General features: G+C 39.8%; 1 protein-coding gene across 1 annotated transcript in view; it reads right to left on the bottom strand.

The window, feature by feature from the left end:
- Positions 1-22,742, bottom strand: part of PRDM6 (PR/SET domain 6) — a 92,438-nt gene that overhangs the window by 59,515 nt on the left and 10,181 nt on the right. Inside the window, exon 2 of the mRNA XM_077816358.1 lies at positions 20,521-20,828. Within this exon, the coding sequence (XP_077672484.1) occupies positions 20,521-20,828 (308 nt within the window). The remainder of the gene's footprint in view (positions 1-20,520; positions 20,829-22,742) is intronic.

Below are 22,742 nucleotides of genomic sequence, written 5' to 3'. Positions count from 1 at the left end.
GGAGCCCAGGTATCCCACTATTATCATACAGCCACCACCACCACCACCACCGAGCCTTCTGGATGTAGCTCTCCAAAGCTCCCAGCTCCCCTGCAACTCCCCTGCAGCTTTCCTGTAGTCTCTTTGGTCCAGATCTGCAAAAGGACAGATGTTGCAATGCCTAATTTATAGGCACCTAGAAACAACACTGTGGTCCACAAATTTTGAGTTAGGTACCTAGTTTCCCTATACAATGAATGGGGAGAGACAGGCACCTAGAAAGGCAATCCACAAAGTCAGCATGCTAGATAGCTCCCCACCTAAGCTAGCTAATGGGAGATGCCAATGCGTGTGCTCTAAGCCTTGCCCCGCTCACGGAGATAAATGCATAAGGACGGGCTGCAGGGAGGCATCTATCTCTGCTCATGATACAAAACCAGGAACCCCTCTCTTGGAGTCAGGTGGCTTTAGCATCTGAGTTGTTTTTTGTGAGAATGAGGCAGGCACTCCGTGTGTGCGTGCAGCCACCTTATAACTTTTAGCCCACTTGTCTCCCTCGACATTTCCTGGTGAAGCCGTTCACTGCATATAAATAATTAAAATTCGCTGAGCCGGAAAGAGAGGGAGAGTATAGTCCAGTGGTTAGGGCACCCAGCTGGGAGATGGGAGACCCAGGATCCAGTTCCCTGTTCCAATGATTCTTTAATTATTTATATACAGTTGAACAGCCTCAACCGGCGGGATTGTGGGAGCCCCACATCAGAATATCCTAGAGCTCAGTGGTTAGAGCACTCACCTGAGAGAAGGGAGACCCCTCTTCAAATTCTTTCTTCTCCTCAGGCAGAGGGGGAATTTAATCCACGTCTCTCGTAGCCCAGGTGAGTGCTGTCATCATTGGGCTAAAAGTTATAAGATGAGCGTTACCACCATCTTGTGTGGTCAGATTTTGAACAGGAACAAGTCTGGAAGATGACCTCTGAGCACGCATGCCAGATCAGGCCCCGCACATGAGATAGGCAGGTGAATGTCTAGCTCATGAACTGCTCTGGGGCTTAAGCAGGAGATAGATGTCCGGACACCTTGAGTGAGGCAGCAGGGTGCATGCCTAGAGGCAGAAACTTAGTTTCTAGAGAACTTTTACAGTAAAAATTTAGGAATCAAGTGAGTTTAGGTGCCTACAGGGTTAAGCAGGCATTTTGTGGATCGCAGTGGATCCTGAAACGAGGACTTAGGCGCCTGAATGTCAGACATAGGCACCTAAGTCTGGGGTTTAGGTATCTAAATATCTTCTGTCCCAGTGACATCAGGACTTTTGCTATTTCATCTTCAACAGAACAACAGATGTCCCAGGATTCAAGTGCCCAACAGTCAGTGACTTATATCTGACTCCACCCATTTTCCTTGCCCACCATTTTTCCTACCCCCAAATTCCTGCTCCTTAAACTCTCCTTACATTCTCTCCATCTCCTTGTCCTCCCTTCCTCTGCTATTTGCATATGCTCTTCTCCTCCCTGGTGCCTGTCATCTCCAATCCCTCCTTCAAATAAATAAACTCATTTAGAAAACCTAATCTAACAGGAGTAATAAGAAAGTAAAGCATAGATAGCTCAGTAATTTTAAGATATGTACATGATACACCTCAGCAGCCTTACAACTGTATTTGTTCCCTTTGCACTCCCTTATCTTATCTCACCTGTTTAAAATTCTTTATATTTAGGTTGGGGCAGAGAACAGGTCTTTCTTATTTCTTAAGAAGGCACCTGATATGTTAGGTGCTAGAATAAAAAACCCAAATCATTACAATGTGGAACGGGAACAGATTCCTTCTTGTTATCCATCTGCCTAGCTCTTAGTCCAGCTTTTTATATTGGGTATTTCCATGAGGATTTGGTTGAAAAGAGATTAAGGGGATGTTCAGAATATACTCTGGATCCTACAGTGTGTGCATTTGGGTCCAGTCCTGCAGGTAACACTTCCAATTGATACTAATCTGATTTTAGAGATGAATTTACAAATTTCATAGTTTACAATAGGATTTACACAGGTGTATCTATAGGCAGAATTGGGACCATAGAGGTTACATTTATAATTCAGTCTATTATACATTATTTTTGCTCCATTTTTTGCAATGATGTTCAAAGAAATACATGTTTTTAAGTTAGAATATTTATAACAAATTAAATAATCCTAAAGTTTTGTATGTGCTATATCAACTAATTTAATAAAAAGGAGGTAATTAATAGGTGACAAGACAGAATGAAAAGTTCTTTGTGGCACAGGATAAACCACCCAAGTAGTTAAATCAATGCCTTTCTGTTTAATTTTGCTATTTGTTTTTCTATCGGAGCTGCCAATTCTCTAACATATTAGAGAAGAAGTAGGAAAGTCTTTTTTGATTGATAACAATCACAGATATTAGTGTCAGATCTGTAGAATATTTCTAAATAAGAATTTTATGTGTTGCTGTCGTACTCTTAGTTGAATAACTGGTCCACAAAAAATTATTTAAATGTTCCTTTTTTAACTGCTTTGACAAGAACACCATAACAATTCAGATCACCTTTGACCTGCAGGGTGTACATCATCTTGTCAACATATAAACAAACACATGATGGGTTGTATTTTAATAGATTCTATAAATACCACAATCCAATTTATCAAAAGGTTCACTAAAGTGACAGCTGTAGGGTTGCTGGATAATAGCTGTAATGTTCATTCACAGTGTTGTTGCAATGGGATTGTTGCTTTGAAATGTAACAAGCTACTGTTGCTCTAAATTTCTTATTCCCTTGGAGTTCTGACTCAGTTTCAAGAGCAAAAGATCACTGGCTGCAGACTGTATATACCACATAATCATGAGGATCAGACTTCCAGGTGGAAACCACATGGCTGACTTTTATAATAAATCCTTCTTCCCCAGCCCATCATTATCAACCAATCCCTGTAATGGAATCTCTATCAGAAGAGAGGGCTGGAAGAGATATTCAAGCACAGAAACATTCACCGGGAAGCTGAACAGAACTTAATTGCAATATGGCTTAAAGAGTCACTTAGAGTAACGTTACCTGCAGTTCCCCTCTCTTTGACTACTCCATAATTTACCTAATATAGAGGGAAATTCTCACAGTCATGTGGAAGGGCCCATTCAGCTGACATTTCCTTGGGTTATCTGTGGAGACTGAATCCAGAACATCAGAGCACAGGCCTCTACCATTTGAACTAAAGAAGTAATCCATTTGCTGGTAGCAGCAGTAGGTTAATATCCTCTATTTGGACCAGCCTCTAGAGGGAGACACACCCAGCCAGCATGTAACTGTTGCAGCATTGCAGTCATTTACACATAGATCTGTTCAGGCTATTAAAAATGCTGGTAAAAGAAGTAGGAAAAGGGCTGGATCACCCAAGGGGAAAATTTGGTGGGTGCAGAGCACCCACCGGCAGCTCCCTGCCCCAGCTCACCTCCCGTTCCGCCTCCTACCCTGAACGCGACGCCCTGCCCTCTTCTCCACCCCCCAGCTTTCCGCGAATCAGCTGTTCGCGTGGGAAGCCGGGGCAGGCTGAGAAGCAAGCGGCGGCTTTGCGCTCAGGCCCAGGGAGGCAGAGGCGGAGCGGAGGTGAGCTGGGGTGGGGGGGCGTGAGGAGGGCCGCCCACGCCGCAGCAGGTAACCTGGGGGGCGTGCAGGGGAACCGCTCCCCGCCCCAGCTTGCCTCCGCCTCCCTGGGCCTGAGCATAAAGCCGCCACCTGCTTCTCAGCCCTCCCCGGCTTCCCACGCAAACAGCTGATTTGCGAGAAGTGGGGTGGGGGGCAGAGAAGCAGAGCGGGGCGGCGCATTCAGGGGAGGAGGCGGAGGTGAGGTGAGCTGGGGCCGGGCGCGGAGCTGCCGGTGGGTGCTCTGCACCCACCAAATTCTCCCCGTGGGTGCTCCAGCCCCGGAGCACCCAGTGAGTCGGTGCCTAAGGCGCCACTTTTGATGTGATCAGTGAGGGGAGCAGCCGCTCCCCCTGCTCTCCCCCAGCTACGCTACCTTGCCCCTAGGAGCCAGAGGGACCTGCCGGATGCTTCCTGGGAGCTGCCCCAGGTAAGCACCGCCGGGACTCCCCACTCACCCCCGGCAGGTCCCTCTGGCTCTTAGGGGCTGGGTGGGCACCCACTACGGTGACCCATGAGACCCTCCTGCCTGGTTCTGGGGGCAGTCAGGAGACAGGGGAGGGTGTGGATGAGGCAGGGATCCCGGGGGGGGGGTGGGGCGTCAAGGAATGTGGTGGGTTGGATGGAGCAGGAGTCCCGGGGGGTGGGGGTGGGCAACGTCCCCAACGTGGGGTGAGGAGGGAACCTGTTGTTAAGATTTTGGCAGCTCATCACTGGATCTAACAAATGTTAAGAGTCAGCTCAACAAATCTGAGACCACGCAATAAAAGAATCTGTGGGCCTGGTTCTGATCCCACACACATGGTACACATCACCACATAGCTTGAGATATAAAGTATGATGCTGACCTATATAACAGCTGATTTTTCCAAATATGTCGTGATACCAAGCTTGTGTTCTAGATCAGAATTAGACTCTGCAAACTTGATCCTGCTAGCTGCTGAGCATCTCATGTGAGCTGCTTTCACTCCCACTGATGTCAAAGGGAGTAACTGAGAGGGCTCAGAACCATGCAAAGACACTGAGGTGAAGCATCTTGCAGGATCAGGACCTATCTTTGTACTATTTATATCTTTCGTATACACCGGATTAGATTCAATTGATCATAACTTGGCACTATAATTGATTTTTTTAACAATAGTGTAGTTACTAGGACTTTTGAAATCAATAATTTGAAACTGTATCCAATTTTCAACACTTTAATTTGTCGTGCGGATTTAGCAAATTGTAATAGTGACTTGGTTAAAATACTGGCTATTGTGTGTGGAGGACTGCCCTTTTCTAGATAGAATATAGTCTGCTTGAGTGTTTGCAATTATGTCATTTGCTTGTGGTTGACCTGGCACAGGCTATAAGCTCTGACACAATTACAGTTGATGGTGATGCTCAAGTGACTGTGGCCTGTTTTCCACTTTTATCTGCTGATGCTACTTGGAGACCCATTTTAGTCTTTGCAAAACCTAGTAAAGCACTACTAAAATGGTCATAAAAACTTTCTCTAGCAGTCTTAGTATATTGATATGTTTTCAAGTTCCCCCCCAACCCCACTGAGGTACTAGCAGCTGCTGGTGCCACCCCTCTACCCCCTCCCCATGTGGCCTTGGAGAAGAAACTGCAGAGAGGATCCAGTCAGACACTCTAGCTCGCTGGTAGGGGCATAAGCAGCCAAAGCAGGGACTGCTGCACTAGTGGCAGCAGGGGAAAAATGCAGCCCAGCTGGGGCCAGCCCTCCCCCTGGACTCCCTAGACCTTACTCTAGGAGCAGTACGACCTAGGTGGTGCCTTCCCCCCATGTGAGCTTGGGAGAAAACTGCAGAGAGGAGCCAACCAGAGACTCCAGCACTGTAGATAGGAGCAAAAACAGTGCCCTCTGGACAGAGAGCTTCCTACAGTTCTACCTGGAATTTCTCTGCCCTCTGCTGATTGGCTGTTTGCTCCAACCCTCACCCTCCCTCATAGTCTCGTCACCTAAATTTCACTCCACACCTGCCCTTCTTATCCTCTTCTTCCCCCTCGGCCACTTCACTTCCCTTTTCTTTTCATGTAGCTTATCCCCTTAACTAACTCCACCCACCGCCCCAAAACTGTGGTCCTTACATAATGTTTACAGCCATCACATTGTTCACTGTCTGTTCTGCCTGTCTGTTATTCCCCTTCCCCCACCCCATGTCTTTCTTGTCTATTTAGACTGTAAGCTCTTTGGGACAGGGACCATCTTTTTTCTCTGTGTTTGTACAGTGCCTAGCACACTGGGGCCCCACTCTTGGCTGGCCCTTAGGCACTACCGTAATGAACATGTCAAATGATTTTGTTTTCAAGGTCAAGTTTCCCAAGCATGGGAACACACACAAAATTACTTTTGTAAATCTTTCCAAGCTTGAAAGTTTAGGTTAACAACAACTTAATTGAAAGTTTAACTGAGACATCAAAATTGGGAAAAACTAGAGCAGAAAGAGGAGGGAAGTAATCTAGAAATTAGAGGACAAATGGAAAATGATACATTAATAACACAGTTGTTCACTGACCTTATGCTACTGAGTTTCTAGATGCTCTCCCTCACAACCTGTCATTGAGTGTTACATCCACCCAAAAGCGAACAAACAATGGATCAGCAATGCAATTCCCATGATACAACTCAAGTCTAGTTTGGGACAAAGGGGTGAAATCACCAGTAGCCAATCACCAGAGAGCGAAAACAACACTAATCTTCCACACAAGGTCCAATATTTTGAGTGAGACTGGAATCTCACTCCCCATGTTCCTTGCCTCTGCTCAGAATCACTGTCCAATTCTCATTGTTTCCCTCAGATAGATGGTTCTAGCAGACTGCTTCTTTTCTTTATGCCCTAATTTCCTCCCATATTTAATTTTGCCAGTGACTTCAAGGCCCACATGTTCAGGAAGCCTCTACAAATGCATATGCACAAAATCCCATTTGTGCACACATAATTGGAAGGCAGACATCTGTGATGTATTCTTGGTGAGCCTATCAAAGAGCTTGCAGGAGTGGGAGATTGTCAGCCAGACTTCCAGTCTCTAGCAAACTACTCCCTTTAAGTTTCATTACAAAGTCCTTCTTACAACGTAAATAAACTGAGCTACGTAGCATGAGGCACAGCCACTTCTCAAATAGAAATAATGGCATCCAAAGTAAATTCCCATTCATAATATTTAACTTTAATAATTTGGAGATTTACTACATGAATGATTGTAAAGTTGCCATGAATTATTGTCATTATAATTTAAATGAGGCAACACAACATAACAACTAAGAGCATAACATCAAGATATTAACAGCACGACCATCCCAGCTGATCTAGTGATCATGTGACAGCAGCTCTTTATCTGTGATGGGAAAACAATTCTGGAGCTCATCCTGGACTCCTGCTTCCCAGTAGGCATGAGGATTATAGGGCTAGAGCTACTAATGGGTGTCATGAAGAGCAGGGTGTAAACTGTACAGTTTATAAATAAAGTATGTCCCCTTTCAAGTAAAAACAAGTCCCAGGGTGAGTACCCTCATTTTAGGGATCACATGGCATGAGTGTACCTGGTTTCAGGGTCACACAAAGCATTATTAATAGAAGACAACTAAAAAAATAATTAAACAGCATGGTGGTTTGTGATTTCTCCAGCTAGGCTGATTCTAATAATAAATTATCAAAGCATGGAACTGTCCCAACTTAACTGCTACTCCGCTAAGACAGATCATTTGAAAGCTAAATGCAGTCATGGAAGGTGCAGTTTTCCTGCAGCACATATCTATGGCTAGATACACTACGAAAACATTGTGCTGTACCTTACAAAGTGAAAGAAAGCCTCATGTTGCACTTTAGCAACTACACTTGTCATTTCATAATTGGGATTAATGGACTCCTGTGAGAGACATGGCCAACTATTCCGAGCCATTAAGACAGCTCTGATATAACATAGGGGCCCTGGAACCCGGATGAGTAAACTGAAAAAAGCAGGAGGTGGATCTATGAGATTCAAGAGGGATAAAGTGAAAAGTTAACATGTGGAAGAAACATTAGCTCTGAATAAAGGAGCACACTGAGACCAGTAAGTCCTTAAACTACTAATACAACATGATAAATAATTGCTGTATCCTAAAAAGGATGCAATGTAATTATGGTTTGGTTTAACAAAGGAGATTCTGGAAAATTGTTACTCTGCCTACGGTCTTGGGAAATAAGGAAATCTGCACACAGTAGGCTAAAATTCTCAAGGCACCATTGCCCAGGGGTTACCCCAAAAGCCACCTGACGAGCTGGAGGTAATATGTGGCATGAAGTCTAACACTTTATGAAATAAACAAGAAAAGAAAAGAAAAGAAAAGAAAAGAAAAGAAAAGAAAAGAAAAGAAAAGAAAAGAAAAGAAAAGAAAAGAAAAGAAAAGAAAAGAATGTAGTCTTTGCAGCAAAGGGTGCCGCTTAGCCTGTAGCTGCTTAGCCTGACTATGAGCTACCCTTTGTTGTGATTGGCAGACCCCAAGGTCAAACAGCTACTCTGCCAGAAGTACTGTCAGGCCCACCCAGACCTGGGCCTGTGGCTTGCACCAAGCCATGCGCCACCTTTATACAGGGTTAGAGCTCCCATTGAGCCAGAGCCCAGGCAGTCAGCGTTGATTAATTTCTCAGTCCCAGCTACACACTGAATCCTACAATTCTGGGAGATACATACCCTTTCTTAGTTATTGTCTGCCCAAACAGCTGAACAAATTCACCCCCCTGCAAAGACTATATCCGCCCCTGAAGTTGTTCCAGTATGTCATGTCATGTGTGGAAACCTGAATGTGATTCTGGCTTGAACCAAACAAATAAGAGAATGCACTGTCTAGTCAGCCAAAAGCAACAACAACATACATTAAGCAATTAAGCGCTAATATAATACCCTGAGGACGAGGTCAGACCACTTGTTCTTATCCCTTCTCCAGCATGTAGTTATAGGGGTAAGAAAACCTTGTTGAAGGAGATGGAGAGCATAAAAGGCCCTTTGCTCCTGCTCTAGGTTAGCCCTAAAAAAGGGAGAGGGGGAAGGCAGGGCAACTCCATCCTGGCTAATAAGAGGAAGCAATTGGAGCAAGAGGTGCAACTGAGGGCACAGGCTGACACAATTCCAAGCCATGATTGGTCAGAAAGGGCATTTAACCCATGGCATCCATTCAGAAAAACTTTTGGCAAATCCAGCCCAGCCAGGCCCCACTGTGTGAATCTGTGAGGCAGGTGGGGCCAAAGCTTTAAAAGCCTGCTGAATTTTTAAATCACTGTTTATTGATGTGTATGTTTCTAACCAGCACATTTCTAATGCTTGTGCCCCTTGAGAGGGAGTACATACAATATCCCTTTCTGAATATGGCTGTAATGCAGTGATTCCCAACCACTTGTACATACAGTATAGTATAGACAGGGTTACTTCAAGCACTGTCCAATAATAAGTGCCTGGCAACCCCTTATATCTCACCCCTGCAACAACCTCCCTTTCCTGAACACCTTGGTGATGAAGTTGAGGCTGAGGCTTGATGCTGAGTACTACTGTTCACCTCCCATTCAATTATGTTTGCACTAAAACTGCAGTGGAAACTGAGCAGCCTCCACCTCCTGTTCAATACATTTTTACATGCCCAGAGATCTGGAACATACCAAGCCCTCATGTGTTAGACCACAAACCAGGGAATGAGAGGCAGCAGTAAAAATACATTGGGACCCAACACAGAGACTAGCCCTCAACTTCATCATTAAAGGTCCCATCCCACAAGGTGCTGAACATCCCCTTTGTGGTATTCAGTAATTTGTGGTATTGGGATTTAAAGAAAGGTAGAGAGGAGTAGCTCGCTGTCTGAAGGGATGAGGATGCTGCTGGCAGGCACGGCTGAGGTCTTAGTCAAGCGTACTGGTATAGCTGCCCAAAAAGCTTACTGCAGCACTAAGTAATATATAATGGACTTTTTGGAATATGTTTCCACATAACTATTGAATTGTGTATGCATATTCCCTCAAAAGTTAACATTCTTTGTCAACTCAAAAGACAATACTGCCTGCTACCATTACCTGCCTTGGCAAATGTTTTGAGAAACTGCTTCAATGTCATCTGCTAATTCTGAACTTCGCTTGCAGCAGATGTGGTCAAGATATAAAACAGCTATCCCTGTTATGAAAACATTTCAACACTATCAAAACCATGTTTAGAACATTAGCTCTCATTCACCATACTTTAGAATACAAAGCAGATAATAATAAGTACATGAGTCATTCATACAGAGGTGACATAATTCAAATTAAATTAACTGCAAATACTAAGTACTTTGAAAAAAATTAAGGCCTTATGTTTTGTGCTGTCAATATATTTGTTAAAGATTTCACCACAGTGCGGTGGGAGTTAGACCTAAGCTTAAATATGGATAAATAGAGGTTTCCCCAGAATTACAACATTCACTAGAGCTAGCTATGCCCAGAATTCTATGGGTCTTTTTACCTACCTTCCTTCAGTGCAGCATCACTATCAGAGGTATGATATTGCATCACTGAATTACAGATGATCTCCTAATTTGTATTTTTCTGAAGATATATAGAAGGATGGGGTGGGAAGGAGTAGTTCCACTGAACAGGTTTTCACAGATTCAATAGCTGAGGTGTAATAACTTCTCTGCCTTAACCAGTGTTGAACCATAGGAACACAGACATTCCCTATGACACAATGAATTGTGCTCAGTCTACCATTGATAATCCAACTTTTCTCACCTGCGGCTTCATTTGTCACAGGCTGTCTCTGAAAACCAGAATAATCTATGAGGATAATGCAAAAGGAGAAGACATGTAGATGCCACAGTGTCATACTCATGGAAAACAGATTGTTAAAAATATTCCACACAACTCTATTATGAGCATAAGGTATTAATCTCACCTAGAGATTATGATCTCACCATAACAAAAGTTTTAATTGGAGTCCATCCCTTATTTACAATACGATCCCAAAAGTCAGAATCAGTATGCCAACTGGTGTGATTTGAGCAATAAACCACCCAGGGTATCCTGTGTTTACTACAGAAGCTGTACATTCAAGAATCCAAATTCACCACTGGTGTAAACAACCATAGCTCCTTTGGCTTCAATGGAGCTGCAACACTGAGGTCAACAGTAAATTTGGTCCATTATCCTTATGGGCACTGAATTCACCTAGAACAAGTCTAGAGGATGCCAATTTCACCCCCAACTCAGAACTAATAAAGGAAGTTTGATAAGTAGCAGGTGACCAGAATTCCTAAATCCTGAAACTCATGTGTAACATATACTGGGTATTTCCTAACCTGGCATCAGAGAATTGAACAAGCATAGTCAGCTTGTTTACCTTACTCTTTCTGTTCTCATGCTGACCATGAGAAGATGAACCAACACGAGGCCAGCAGAGTCATCCAAACAGATCTTTGTGATGCAAACAAGACATGGCATCTCCCAGTCAGGGAATGACTTTATCAGCAACCAATCATGCAAGCAAGAAATGTGCCTGAGCCCCAATAATTTATTCCTAAATAATCAAATATGCATATCTGCCACATATACACTTCTCCCATGGGAGTAATAGAAGGACAGAGTCATGTGGACATAATTGAAGCCAATCTAAAAACAACAGAAACCTCAGGCATATATAAAAAAGACATTTTTAAAAAATAGCAAACGAAAGACTCCACTTTTAAGACTGCCAGACATAATTCCTATGAAGGAATATCTGCTACGAAACCATATTGCTCTAAAAATCTTTGTGGCAACACCAACAAACATTAATATCCTCATCTCCACAAATGACCCTCTGACATAACTGCAGGCAGAAAATAAAAAATTATATATATAATCAAATTAAAAATCATTCAAGGATTTTGACTTAATCAGTACATTAGATTGGCTGAATATATTTAACCCTATATTTATTTATTTTACATAAAATAAATTTCAATACTGTTATTAGTTTGTTTTAAAATATTTTTAATTTGAATAAGCATTATTTTATTTCCCAATTTCATTGCTTTATAATAAATATACAGTTTAATAAATAGTGGTCTCAAATTTCTTCTGTTGATATAGTAAAGTCTCCATGACAATTATGCCTGATAGACTGACTCAGCTCTGCTTTACAGTTGCATAACTGAAACCAAAACTGTTGAGACACCCATATATATATATATACACACACACATATACGCACACATATTTGATAGATATATAGATAGATAGATATCCTCTACACTAGTAACACCTAGCTGAATTACAGTTAAAGTATTGCCTGTTATGTGCCCATTTTGCAAAATCTGTGTAATAAATATGCAATGTAATACACACCAGAAACAAATGTGTTATAGATTTTTACAAAACACTAAAAAGAGGAAAATGTATTTTTGATGCAGATGTTTATCTAATTAAACACAATGTATTATTATGCAGCCACTGAAAATACAGTCTTTTTTCCAAACTAAAATGTTGGCCTTAGGTCAAGCTACAGCGTATCCATAATCAGGGTGCTTTTAAGGTAATTTTGTCCTAATCTTATCAAACCAGTGCTGGGTGTACACTGAGATACAACCTAGAGGTTCTGTAGTGCTTCTCAGAGAAAATGCTGGCTTCTTATCTTGGAAAAATGCTGATTTTAAAACAGTGAGTAAAACACTGCTGTATGGTATTCACTCTGTCTTGAAAACCTTACTAAGGCACCAATGAGAGTTTTGCCTAAGCAAGAATTGACTAAGGACTGCAGGATTTGACCCTATATGAGCACAATCAGCATGTGGCCTGACACGAGCTACTTTGTTGCCAACTAAGTTTGCCTGAACATAATCTACATTTTTCAACAATAATGTGAAATAATGTCTGTTAAGGTGACAGTGTCCAGATATTTTTATCAGGTATATTTCTGATTTTTCACACATACAGAGAACATTATGGTTTTTGTGGTTAATGGTTAAACACTTAGTAGATTTATTGTATTTGTTCTGGTATAGGAAAACTTACTTCAAGGGTGTACTCTCATTGTGACATAATGTCTTTATTATGTCTTCTAGAAATAATTGACCCAATCAAGTTACTATACAGTATATCTATTGGTTAATTAGAACTTTAAGAAGCAACAAATAAAATACATTATTGACTTTTATATCTTCAATCAAATAAATATATACAGCTGCAATTTGCAAAAATTATTTACCTTTCAATAATGGATCACACAGAGAATATGTACTATAGACTCCAATGAACGTCTAGATCAACAGCAAACAAATTACGTGTGAAAGGGGAAAAAAAAGCTTTCTAGCTATCATTGCAGCCTATAAATAGCATGCTGTCTTATGTAGGTCTCCTTTAAAGATGTGTGGTCTTATAGGTTAGTAGCCTTATTTCAATGCATAATTGACCTTGAGATGGAAAACAATCTCATAGTAGAGAGGCGTCCTATTTTAGTGAACAATGACTATAGATATTAGAGGACATGCCTGTTGTCAATGCTCATTGCTGCAACCTGCCTATACCACACTGGGACAATCAATTTTGTAAATGATTGCAATAATCAAGGAAATTGCCTAATTTATAAATCCTTGCATACAGCATTTTAATGGATTCTTACATTTTAATGCTGATGCCTTCAGAGCTGAATGAATTGTTGTCGAAACTGTCATTACACAAAATGATAAAAACATTCAGTCTTGTAGGTAACTACATCTCATGGATATTCAGACCATCAGGACACAATCACTCATTAGTGACTTCTACTATAGTTTTGCATTACAGAACAACAGGAACAATAAAAAAAGCCACAGTTTCCTTGTGAATGAGCCTTTGCGGAAAGTTTTGGAATTTTCATGAATCACTTAAAGTTGAAATTTTTTAATCTTTAATGAATCAGTATCATTAAAATGTCCCTAGTTTTCCCTGTACTGACATTTTGATTTTCTTTTTCCCATACAGTTTAACATGCTACCTCATTTCTGTAACTAAGGACCAGCTCCAGTGCACAAACTTTCTGATCACGAATCATATAAGCACAAGCAATGTTAATACTAAAACTGCACAAATGCAAAGCCCAGTGCCATGTGCTATTATTAACAGGTAACGCTATGAAATCCACCTGAAACTTGTTCTGCATACTTAACTTGGTTCCACAAATGTACTTATACATAGATGGCTATTTTCAGTTAAACCTTGAGCAATTGATTTCAGCCAATAGTGTGCTGTCAGTACTTTACTTACTGCTCAATCTCACTAACCTGACATTTATGGTGTACTGATTGGCCTCTGTCAGTGGTGGAGGTTGTAAATTCACTTTGAAAAGCTTTGTGTTAACAGCCTTCAACCAGGCTCTGAGAAGAGTACGAGCAGGCAGGCTGACAATTGCTCGACCTCCTGCCCTTATTACAGTGAGTAAATCAGGCTTTGAGCCATTAGGCTGGAGCCTGAGGCCTACACAAAAAGGATTGACATGACTAAAGGTCAACCTCTGTCACACATGTGTAACAATTTGGATAATGGAATTCTGTAACTTATCTGAAAAAGGTGGCAAATGCTTAGATGGAAAGTGTATGTTAGACTGGATTTTCCAGCTTTTATGTTAAGTAGTTATTCAAGAGTCTGTATTTTTTGTCAATACACATCTGATGTCATGAAATCTGAGAGGATAAAAGGTATAAAGAAGTGATCAAAATAATTCTGTGAAATACTGAACATCTTTTCCATACTGAAAAATTTGTTCTGCATTTAGGCACAATGGATTTTTTAATGGTATCTATCACCAATATGCAAAAAGAAAAGGAGTACTTGTGGCACCTTAGAGACTAACCAATTTATTTGAGCATGAGCTTTCGTGAGCTACAGCTCAATACAGACTAACACGGCTGTTACTCTGAAACCTATCACCAATATATTATTGGTATCAGGTATACAATATATTTAGGGTATCTATACACATCATTAAAGTGCTATCTTTATTCACATTTAATCAGAAGTGAATAGAAATAATTCACAGTTAATGGTACCATAAATTAGGAGTACTTGTACGCCTTAAAAACTAGATATTCTCCAAATATGGAGGACATGTGCATAACTGATATGTGCTTGACTGCTATTCAAGGGTTTTGCAAAGCTCACATTCTCTTCAGTGGGAGCAGGATTGGGACCTACCGCAAGTTAAATTACTTTTTTGCTATATGTGTTTTTAGATTTGTGTGCCTAGAGATATAATAAATACAGTATATCAATCAAATAAATACATTGAAGACAGAGGTATGAATGACTCATAACAAACAGGTAAGATGATCCTAATGAGAAACATCAAATGGGCTAAATTTAATTGTCTGATTAAAGGAAACTATGTTAAACATAAGCTAAGATAAGCTTTTATATTTGAAATCAAAGTAATTTCAGATATAGTTTTGGATTTAAACTCTTCAGTAAGGAATCTATCAATTACTAAAGATACTGGAAGAAATATGATAGTAAATGATCATGAAAAACTGACTGGAACAAGCTGCTTTATAGCAGCTTAGTGCAATTATCATAAATTAAATATGCTGTGACCCTGAATGTGATCTTACTGAACTTCTAGCTAGCTGAGTTACTGAACACAATACTTGCAATATTTCCAATACACAGAAGATGGTTTATATATGATAAAAACACAGTTTACCTTTAAAAAAAAAAGACATCTTACAATCATATGAGGCAAGACAAAAACAGCAGCACCAGCTGTTACTCTGCATAATTTAAGACATCATAGTAACATTACTAAGGTTTATTTTGAGGGCAAAATTATTTGCATTTCATGAACATGACATATTTGAAACAGAGCTGACAAGCCCTCTAGAATATCAGATGATGGATTGCTGAGAAACATAATTTTCACTTTAATAGAACTATGGCATAATTCTATCCCCTAGTGCTTTTGCTGTATCAGGCTAATTTAGGCCAAAACTATGACTTTGAGAACATGAATGCATATGTATCACTATAATTTGAATGAGCTCTTAATTTAAAGGTAATAGTTCTTTCTATAGATGAATACATACAAATGTGTACAGTATGGGGTCTGGCTAATGTATGTCTCATTATACTTCCTTATCTTGCTCTCACTGAAGTCCATGGCAAAATTCTCATTGACTTCAAAGGGAGCACAACACCCACAATGGTACCACATTGAAAGGACAAGAGGATTTGTCCTTATACTAGTGCCAATTAATGCCGTCGATCTTTAGGGCAAAACAGCATTAGCATTTTGCAATTATTAATAAATCTCATTTTATGTGTGTATTTTTATTCACCTCTTTAAATAAAAAATGTATATAAAAGGCAAGATCTACACATACAAGCAAAATTTTAAACTACATCTAAAATTATGACATAAAATCAAACCACAATGAAGTGTAACAATATAGTTGATATACCCTTGAATATCTCAAGAACAATTATTTAACTGATTTCCAACATATAACACTGACAAAGGCAAAATGTTACCAGTATAAAGAGGAAAAGGCAACTATGAGATTCAATCCTTCAATATAGCTATCTCTGCAATTGCAGTAAAACTTTGCTTCAGCTAAGTGATCAAAATGGTTCTTCTATTAAATATTTTTGAGGAAGAGATCCATTTATCATACAGTTCTTTCTCGGATTTATGGAGTCTGAAAAACTTTAACTCCTAAAACTTCTGTATTTTATTCCAATAGAATTTTAAGTGTATCCCGTATGCATTCCTTAAGTCTAGTCTTATTAAATTCTGATGTTAAACAGAAAGGGGAAACCATGTGCAACTAGATTAATTTATCTCTAGGGAATAAGGACACATTAATAACTGAGATAATGTTTTCATATATGTTAGAATCAAGTGTGCCTTTTCACTTCTTTATTAGAAAACACATTAAGGGAAAATTATCTCATTCTCATCAATAAGACCTAATTGCTGAGAAAGTCTCTGTTTTCTTTTCAATAACATCAGAAGAGGATTTTCCCCATTACTTCAAAATGAAAAAAAAAAGATCAGAAAAGTTATCAAGTACTGTTGGAATAAATGCCTGTATTACCAAAGAGAATGTTTACTTAATACACCCAGTACTGTTTTCCTTTTAAACAAATCAGAGTTTATTGTATCTAGATTGAAGTGGGCCAAAGGGCAGGAGGGGGGCAAGGGGGAAGAGAATGTGGACAGGGAAGAGAAACAACCACAACCAAAATGACTAATATTTTTGGCTTTCTGAAGATCTGATCTTACTGTAGGCTATAAAAAATTATCTTGACTAATTGCTAAAGAACTCTATAATTTCCAATGAACACCCCTAGGTGTCAAGACATGTTGTGAGGTAATGGAATGGTATTTAATTTACTCTGAATTGCTGTACATTGAGCTATATGGATTACATATAAAGCAAACACTGACTGCATTGTGGGAGCACTCATGCAGACAGACCAAAAAATATTTCCATAGTTTTGAACCATAAGTCAAATGCAATAATTCTGATGTTTGCCACAGCAAAGGAAATAAAAAAGCACCAAATCTGTATCTATGCTTAATTGTTTTTGGAATAGCTCTTCAGTTTATTTAGCACACACTGAAAACAATAAAGAGCTGTAAAGTGAAACAAAAATCCATCAACTTAACTTTGCAATGCAAAGGAGAAAAAAAATATTAGAAATCTATTTAGAGTACTGAAAAAAAAAAGATATTTACCTCACTAAGATCCGTCAGGACTTTAATACTGAATACTCATCTGTAGTCACTTTTACATTTGAATCTGATTTTAAAAGGGAGATGGAAGGGAATTAACTACAGCCATGATTTTATAAAAGGACAATGATGATCCTTTAATTTTTATTATTTGATTTTATCTACATTATATGAGATATACTAAAAGTATATAGATTATTCAAACACATTATATTTCTTCATTTATTCACAGAAATCACTTTGTAAAACTGCAATCTCCTCCTAGTCTCCTTCCTTTGCTATATTCGCTCTTTAGTAAACATCAGTATTCAGAAAATTAAAACTACCATTTTGAGGGTCAAAATAAACAAAGAATGGCCAAAACTTGGAGGTTTTGTGATCCTTGGATTTTCTTTTTGAGTTTGCAGAAATAGTCTGAGTTCCTAAGTCTCCCCGCACCAACCTATTTTTCTTTCCAAGATTTGTCAAAACACACACACACACGTGCGCGCACACTCACCATTTTTCTGCCATAAAGGAAGCCTGCACAAATTGCTTGGGATAGAAGAACAAACCAGCACAAAGCTCAGGTGACACTCATAACTGGACAGTATTTTGGATTTACATCGGTACAGTTTTTATTTTTTCATTAACCTTTTTTTCTGTTGTGCTCTCTGCTCTCCCCTCCCTACGCCTCCCATTGCTCTCTGGTTTTCACTAAATATTTTTCCATTTCCTCTCTGTTTCCCTCCCCACACTGTCTCTTGTCAGTGTCTCTATCAGAGGACACAAGTAACATGCACATTTCAGTTGACCTTTCAAAACCACTATATTTAAGTGAACTTGAAATAGGCTAAAAAATGGTCACCTTGAAAAAAGTTGTCAATATTTAAAACTTTACTTACATAAAAAGTGACCAGAGTCTAACTAATGAATCAAAATATTGGGAAAAAATTAATTATGTAAATATATAGGGCTGACATCTCAACTGTGTAAAATATCTTAACTCTAGTGACTTCATTTGAACTGTGATGATTAACAGAAGTTGAAAAGCTGACCCCCTAAATTTTATTATTTCATATTCTTCAGTTTAAGACAATATAAACCACAAACACCATGTCAGAAATAGTATCAAGTCCTGTTGCAATAATACAGTGTATGCTCTATAAATGAGTATGAATAATGTGCTTAAATGTGCTCCCATAAAAGTCAATAGGAGTTTTGCAATTTACTTCAACTGGAACAGGATCTGGCCCAATATGCAAAATAGGTGAAATTCTGACCCCACTGAAGTCATTGGGAAAACTCCCATTGACTTCAATAAGGCCAGAATTTCACCCAATGCATTTTGAAACTTGTTGGGGCTGATCTTTCAGCCTTTATGTGAAACTCTCACTGGCCTCAATGGCAGGCTTTGTAAGAATGGTAGAAAAGGGCCTTGGGTATATTATTATTTATTTGTATTGTGGTAGCATTCAGGAACCCAAGTCATCTATGACAGTGCTGCTAGTTGCTGTACAAACACATAACAAATGACGGCCCTGACTCAAAGAGCTTACAGGTCTGCTGTGAATGAATACAGTACACATTTGCATGTTTGAATTCATAACACCAAACATCCAGTAAAAATCCTAATGACAGTTATAAATACACTTGGAGATTAATGCAGCACTCACTGAAGTCAATGGAAAGACTCACATTCTCTTCAGTGGGCTTTGGATCAGGTCCCTAACTAGAAAACACTTCTCTAACTGCACTATCTCAGCAAGTTAACAATGATGATTTTGCTTGTTTAGGTGCAGGGTTGGAGCCACTGATTTCACAAATACTTCCTCCTCTTCTGGACGATTGACACAATCCTACCAACTCTCCGCAGATGTCACTCCCCTTGATTTCAGTGGGAGTTCTTTCCACAGAGGACTTACAGAATCAGGCCTGACATTTTCCAGCACAAAACAAAACTGTTTTTAAAATTCAAGGGACAAAAATACCCCAGAAAGTATGTTATGAATTAAGGAGAAATGAGTGGCAAAAGGATAGGGAGGTCAGAATGCCATTCCTCTTTTTATAATAGACACTTAATTTAATAAATACTGGGACATGATGAGGGAGGGAAGAGGATACCTTTGTTAGCTGTTTATTGTTAAAGCTCTGTCTAAAATCAGCACACTTTGTTTTCTTGTCTTTTTCTTAAACTAACTTACCAAAATGCAAAACTGCTTGACACAATCAAATTATAGCTTCCTGGCTAGCATAATACAGATGATAGCTTTCAACTTGAAGATCATTTGTACAGCTCAATGTTAAACTTCTGAAAATAGGGATTCCTCAAATGGTGCTGCGCTAGCAAACCCTGAGTTATAGTAGAATAGTGACTGGGGAAGCGCCTGAAAGACCAAGTGCAATATAGATTTTGATTTCTTAAACCAACCTGGAATCTACAGCCAACATTCATCCGAACTACATCAAGCTTCCAAATCCTAAAATGCCTTTACACTGATCGTCAGTGTCTACTGCCAAATAGTATTGCATTACTCCTTTCAAGAGGATAGCTACTAAGAAGGAATTGCCAAACAAAAAACTAAACCTGGATTCTAAGCAAGGATGCTGCCTACAGTACCACAGGAGGGATGGTCAAAACTAAGCACACTAGCCAAATGTGGCCCAGAGTTCTAAGTGTTGGTGAATACCCTCATCTTTAACATGGGAGTGTAACAAACAGGAACTATGAGTCCCATCACATTTCCAGGCCACAAAGATGACTGGTCTGAGCATGCAATGTGCCATCTCAAACTGAGTGCCCTCCATTCAAATCAAGATGGAGCGACACATATTGGGACCAGTCATCTCCCTGGGCTGCAGCCACTTGGCTAAAGATGAAAGAAGCACTGTATGTTGAGACTATGGCCTCCTCAAACCATATCTCCATATTAAAGATACGAGAATGTGCAGCAATCTGCCCCTTTTTTATGCAAACTAGGTGGAGTTCTAAGGTTCCTATTAGTTTGCCAATGGTACCCTCAGTTGTAGAAAGTGTAGGCAAGTCTTTCAGGCATATATTACTGATTACACATTTAAATCCATTGTGGAGGCTTTGGGGTCAGATCAATCTAGCCATTATGTACAAAGGAACTAAACTGTATGTCCTACATACAATGACACTTGATATAGACTTTGAGAAAATCAAACTTCTATCAGGAATAGAAAGAAGATGACTTACTTCCCAGAGGTGCTGCGTGTTCCTGATGGCTCCCGTTTGAACCTTCTCTGGCAGAAGGACAACTCCCTGGAAAGGCCCAATCCAGGTGCCCTGCTGGATCCTCTGCGCAGCGCAGATGCCATAGGCCAGACCAGGTACAGTACTGGTACACAGACACACTTCCCGGGGGAGGTCCCTGAGCCATTCAGGGATCTCAGGTGGAGGTGCTGCGGCTGCAGCACTACTAGTGCCCACTAGGCGGCGCAGAGAGTGAAGTGGCCCATGCATGGGGCACTCACCATTGCGGTTATCAGCACACATGTCACATCCTGTGAGGCAAACAGGAAAAAGAGTAATTAACTTGGTGTCGTCAGGCTACTACCATCATCTCCACCACAGACAAGGACACATACATATATTCCTCCACCTTTTTATCCATTTAAAGACATCTAAACACACACATACTTTTGCACGTTGCTTATTCCCTTCTCCTAACCGCACCAAAGCCCTTGAAAGAGAAATGTGAGAGCCTCAGCAGAAGCTCTGCAGACATTCTGCAAGCACAATGTGTTCATTGACCTGCCAAGCCTCACTCATTGGGACAGAGTTTCTACGATTAGGTTTTTTTGATTAATACAAAGGCTGTATTAAACCATCTGCCTCTTGTGATGAAGGATTTAGTAATATGCTTCAATTTTATATCTCATTCATGATTTTTGAAGATCTCTCTACCCCCCCACACACCCCCACCCCCGCATTCATCTTGCTACAGCTCAGTTCAGGGGTGTTATTGGAATGGAATTTAATTTGATCCTTATTTCTTACAAAATATTAGCTCTAGTTCCACAGTACCATGCGCATGCATGCATGCTTATTTAATACAAAGAAATAAAGGAAAACTCTCAATGATAAATTATATTTATGAAATCTTATTCATTTGCTTTCTTACAGTTCAATCTGACCTTTCCCAGATACCACAAAACAATTTTAAGAACATTGTTTTATTGTACAATTATACATGTTTAATGTCTACTATAGCAGATGAGGATGATGATAAGAAGACCATGTTTGGTAATGCAATCGGTTCCTAACAAAAAGACCACTGTGTTAAAATACTGATTACACTAACTACCACTATTAATGATGGTTCTATATTTTGGGAAGATCTGTCTGGGATTTTCTTTTATAAGCAAAGAACATTTTGGAAAAGTGTTTCCATTACACATTTTTACATATGCCACGAATGCTCAACTTCCAGGAAAATGTTTCATGCTCAGAAAATCCGTTTCTCTGGAGATACATTGAGTTAATGTAATAATAAATATATTGAACTATGTTACTGTCCTCGGCACATTTTACATCTTGTAGCATAATTAAAGTTTTTATATGAATCTATTCCAGAAATACAAACAAAAAGCAATAATTATACTACTGTATTCACATAGCAATTTGTGGTTCTTCCCCTAATAATTTTACATTAGCCACATGCATTCTTATAAAAATAATGCAAACTATTCACCAGAGGGCCTGAGGTTTAGTGGTCTAACCCACAGATTTGGAATAACTAGACTCCCTGGAACCACAGGTTCAAATCCCAGCAGGACTGACTCAGTCCTTCTTCCTTCCAAGGTAGATGAATTGAGTAGTTCCATACCGTTTATTATGTTGGAGTCTTTCAGATGAGACCTTAAAAAAACCCTTCTGTCTACTCTGCATGGACATTAAGGGTTACATTTTCAAAATACAGCCTCTCTTTGTGCATTCACAAATTCTTGCACATACTTTTAATTGCCCATATTTTTGAGCCATTATTATCTATTGTCCACATGTAAGTCCTAACACATGCAAGTGATAAGCTGAGAAACTTGCAAGAGTTAGTGAATGGCAAATGAAGGCTAGTATGAAACACCCTTGAACATTTGTCCCTAAACAATCCTGGAGGGATTCTCTGTGTCCTTAAGCAAATTTCTATATCCTCTACAAGTATGTCCTGTGCCAGTTCACTGCTGTCCTCCACCAGAGAAGTGGCTTCAGTTAAGTAATTTGATAGAGAGAGAAGTCTGTATCACTTAACTCTTGTGGAAGAAGCCCAGGGTGGAGGTGGGATTGCACAGTCAACTCTTTGTTTCATCTCATGAAATTCCTAATTCATCATGCAATCTGAAAGTGAGTTTTGCAGGACGATAAATGGGAGCAAAGGGAATGGATTTCAAAATGTGTAGATATCGCAAAATCCATGTGGA

The sequence above is a fragment of the Eretmochelys imbricata genome, chromosome 5 (assembly GCF_965152235.1).
Source record: "Eretmochelys imbricata isolate rEreImb1 chromosome 5, rEreImb1.hap1, whole genome shotgun sequence".
Lineage (NCBI taxonomy): Eukaryota > Metazoa > Chordata > Testudines > Cheloniidae > Eretmochelys > Eretmochelys imbricata.
This window is presented reverse-complemented; position numbering and strand designations above follow the sequence as displayed.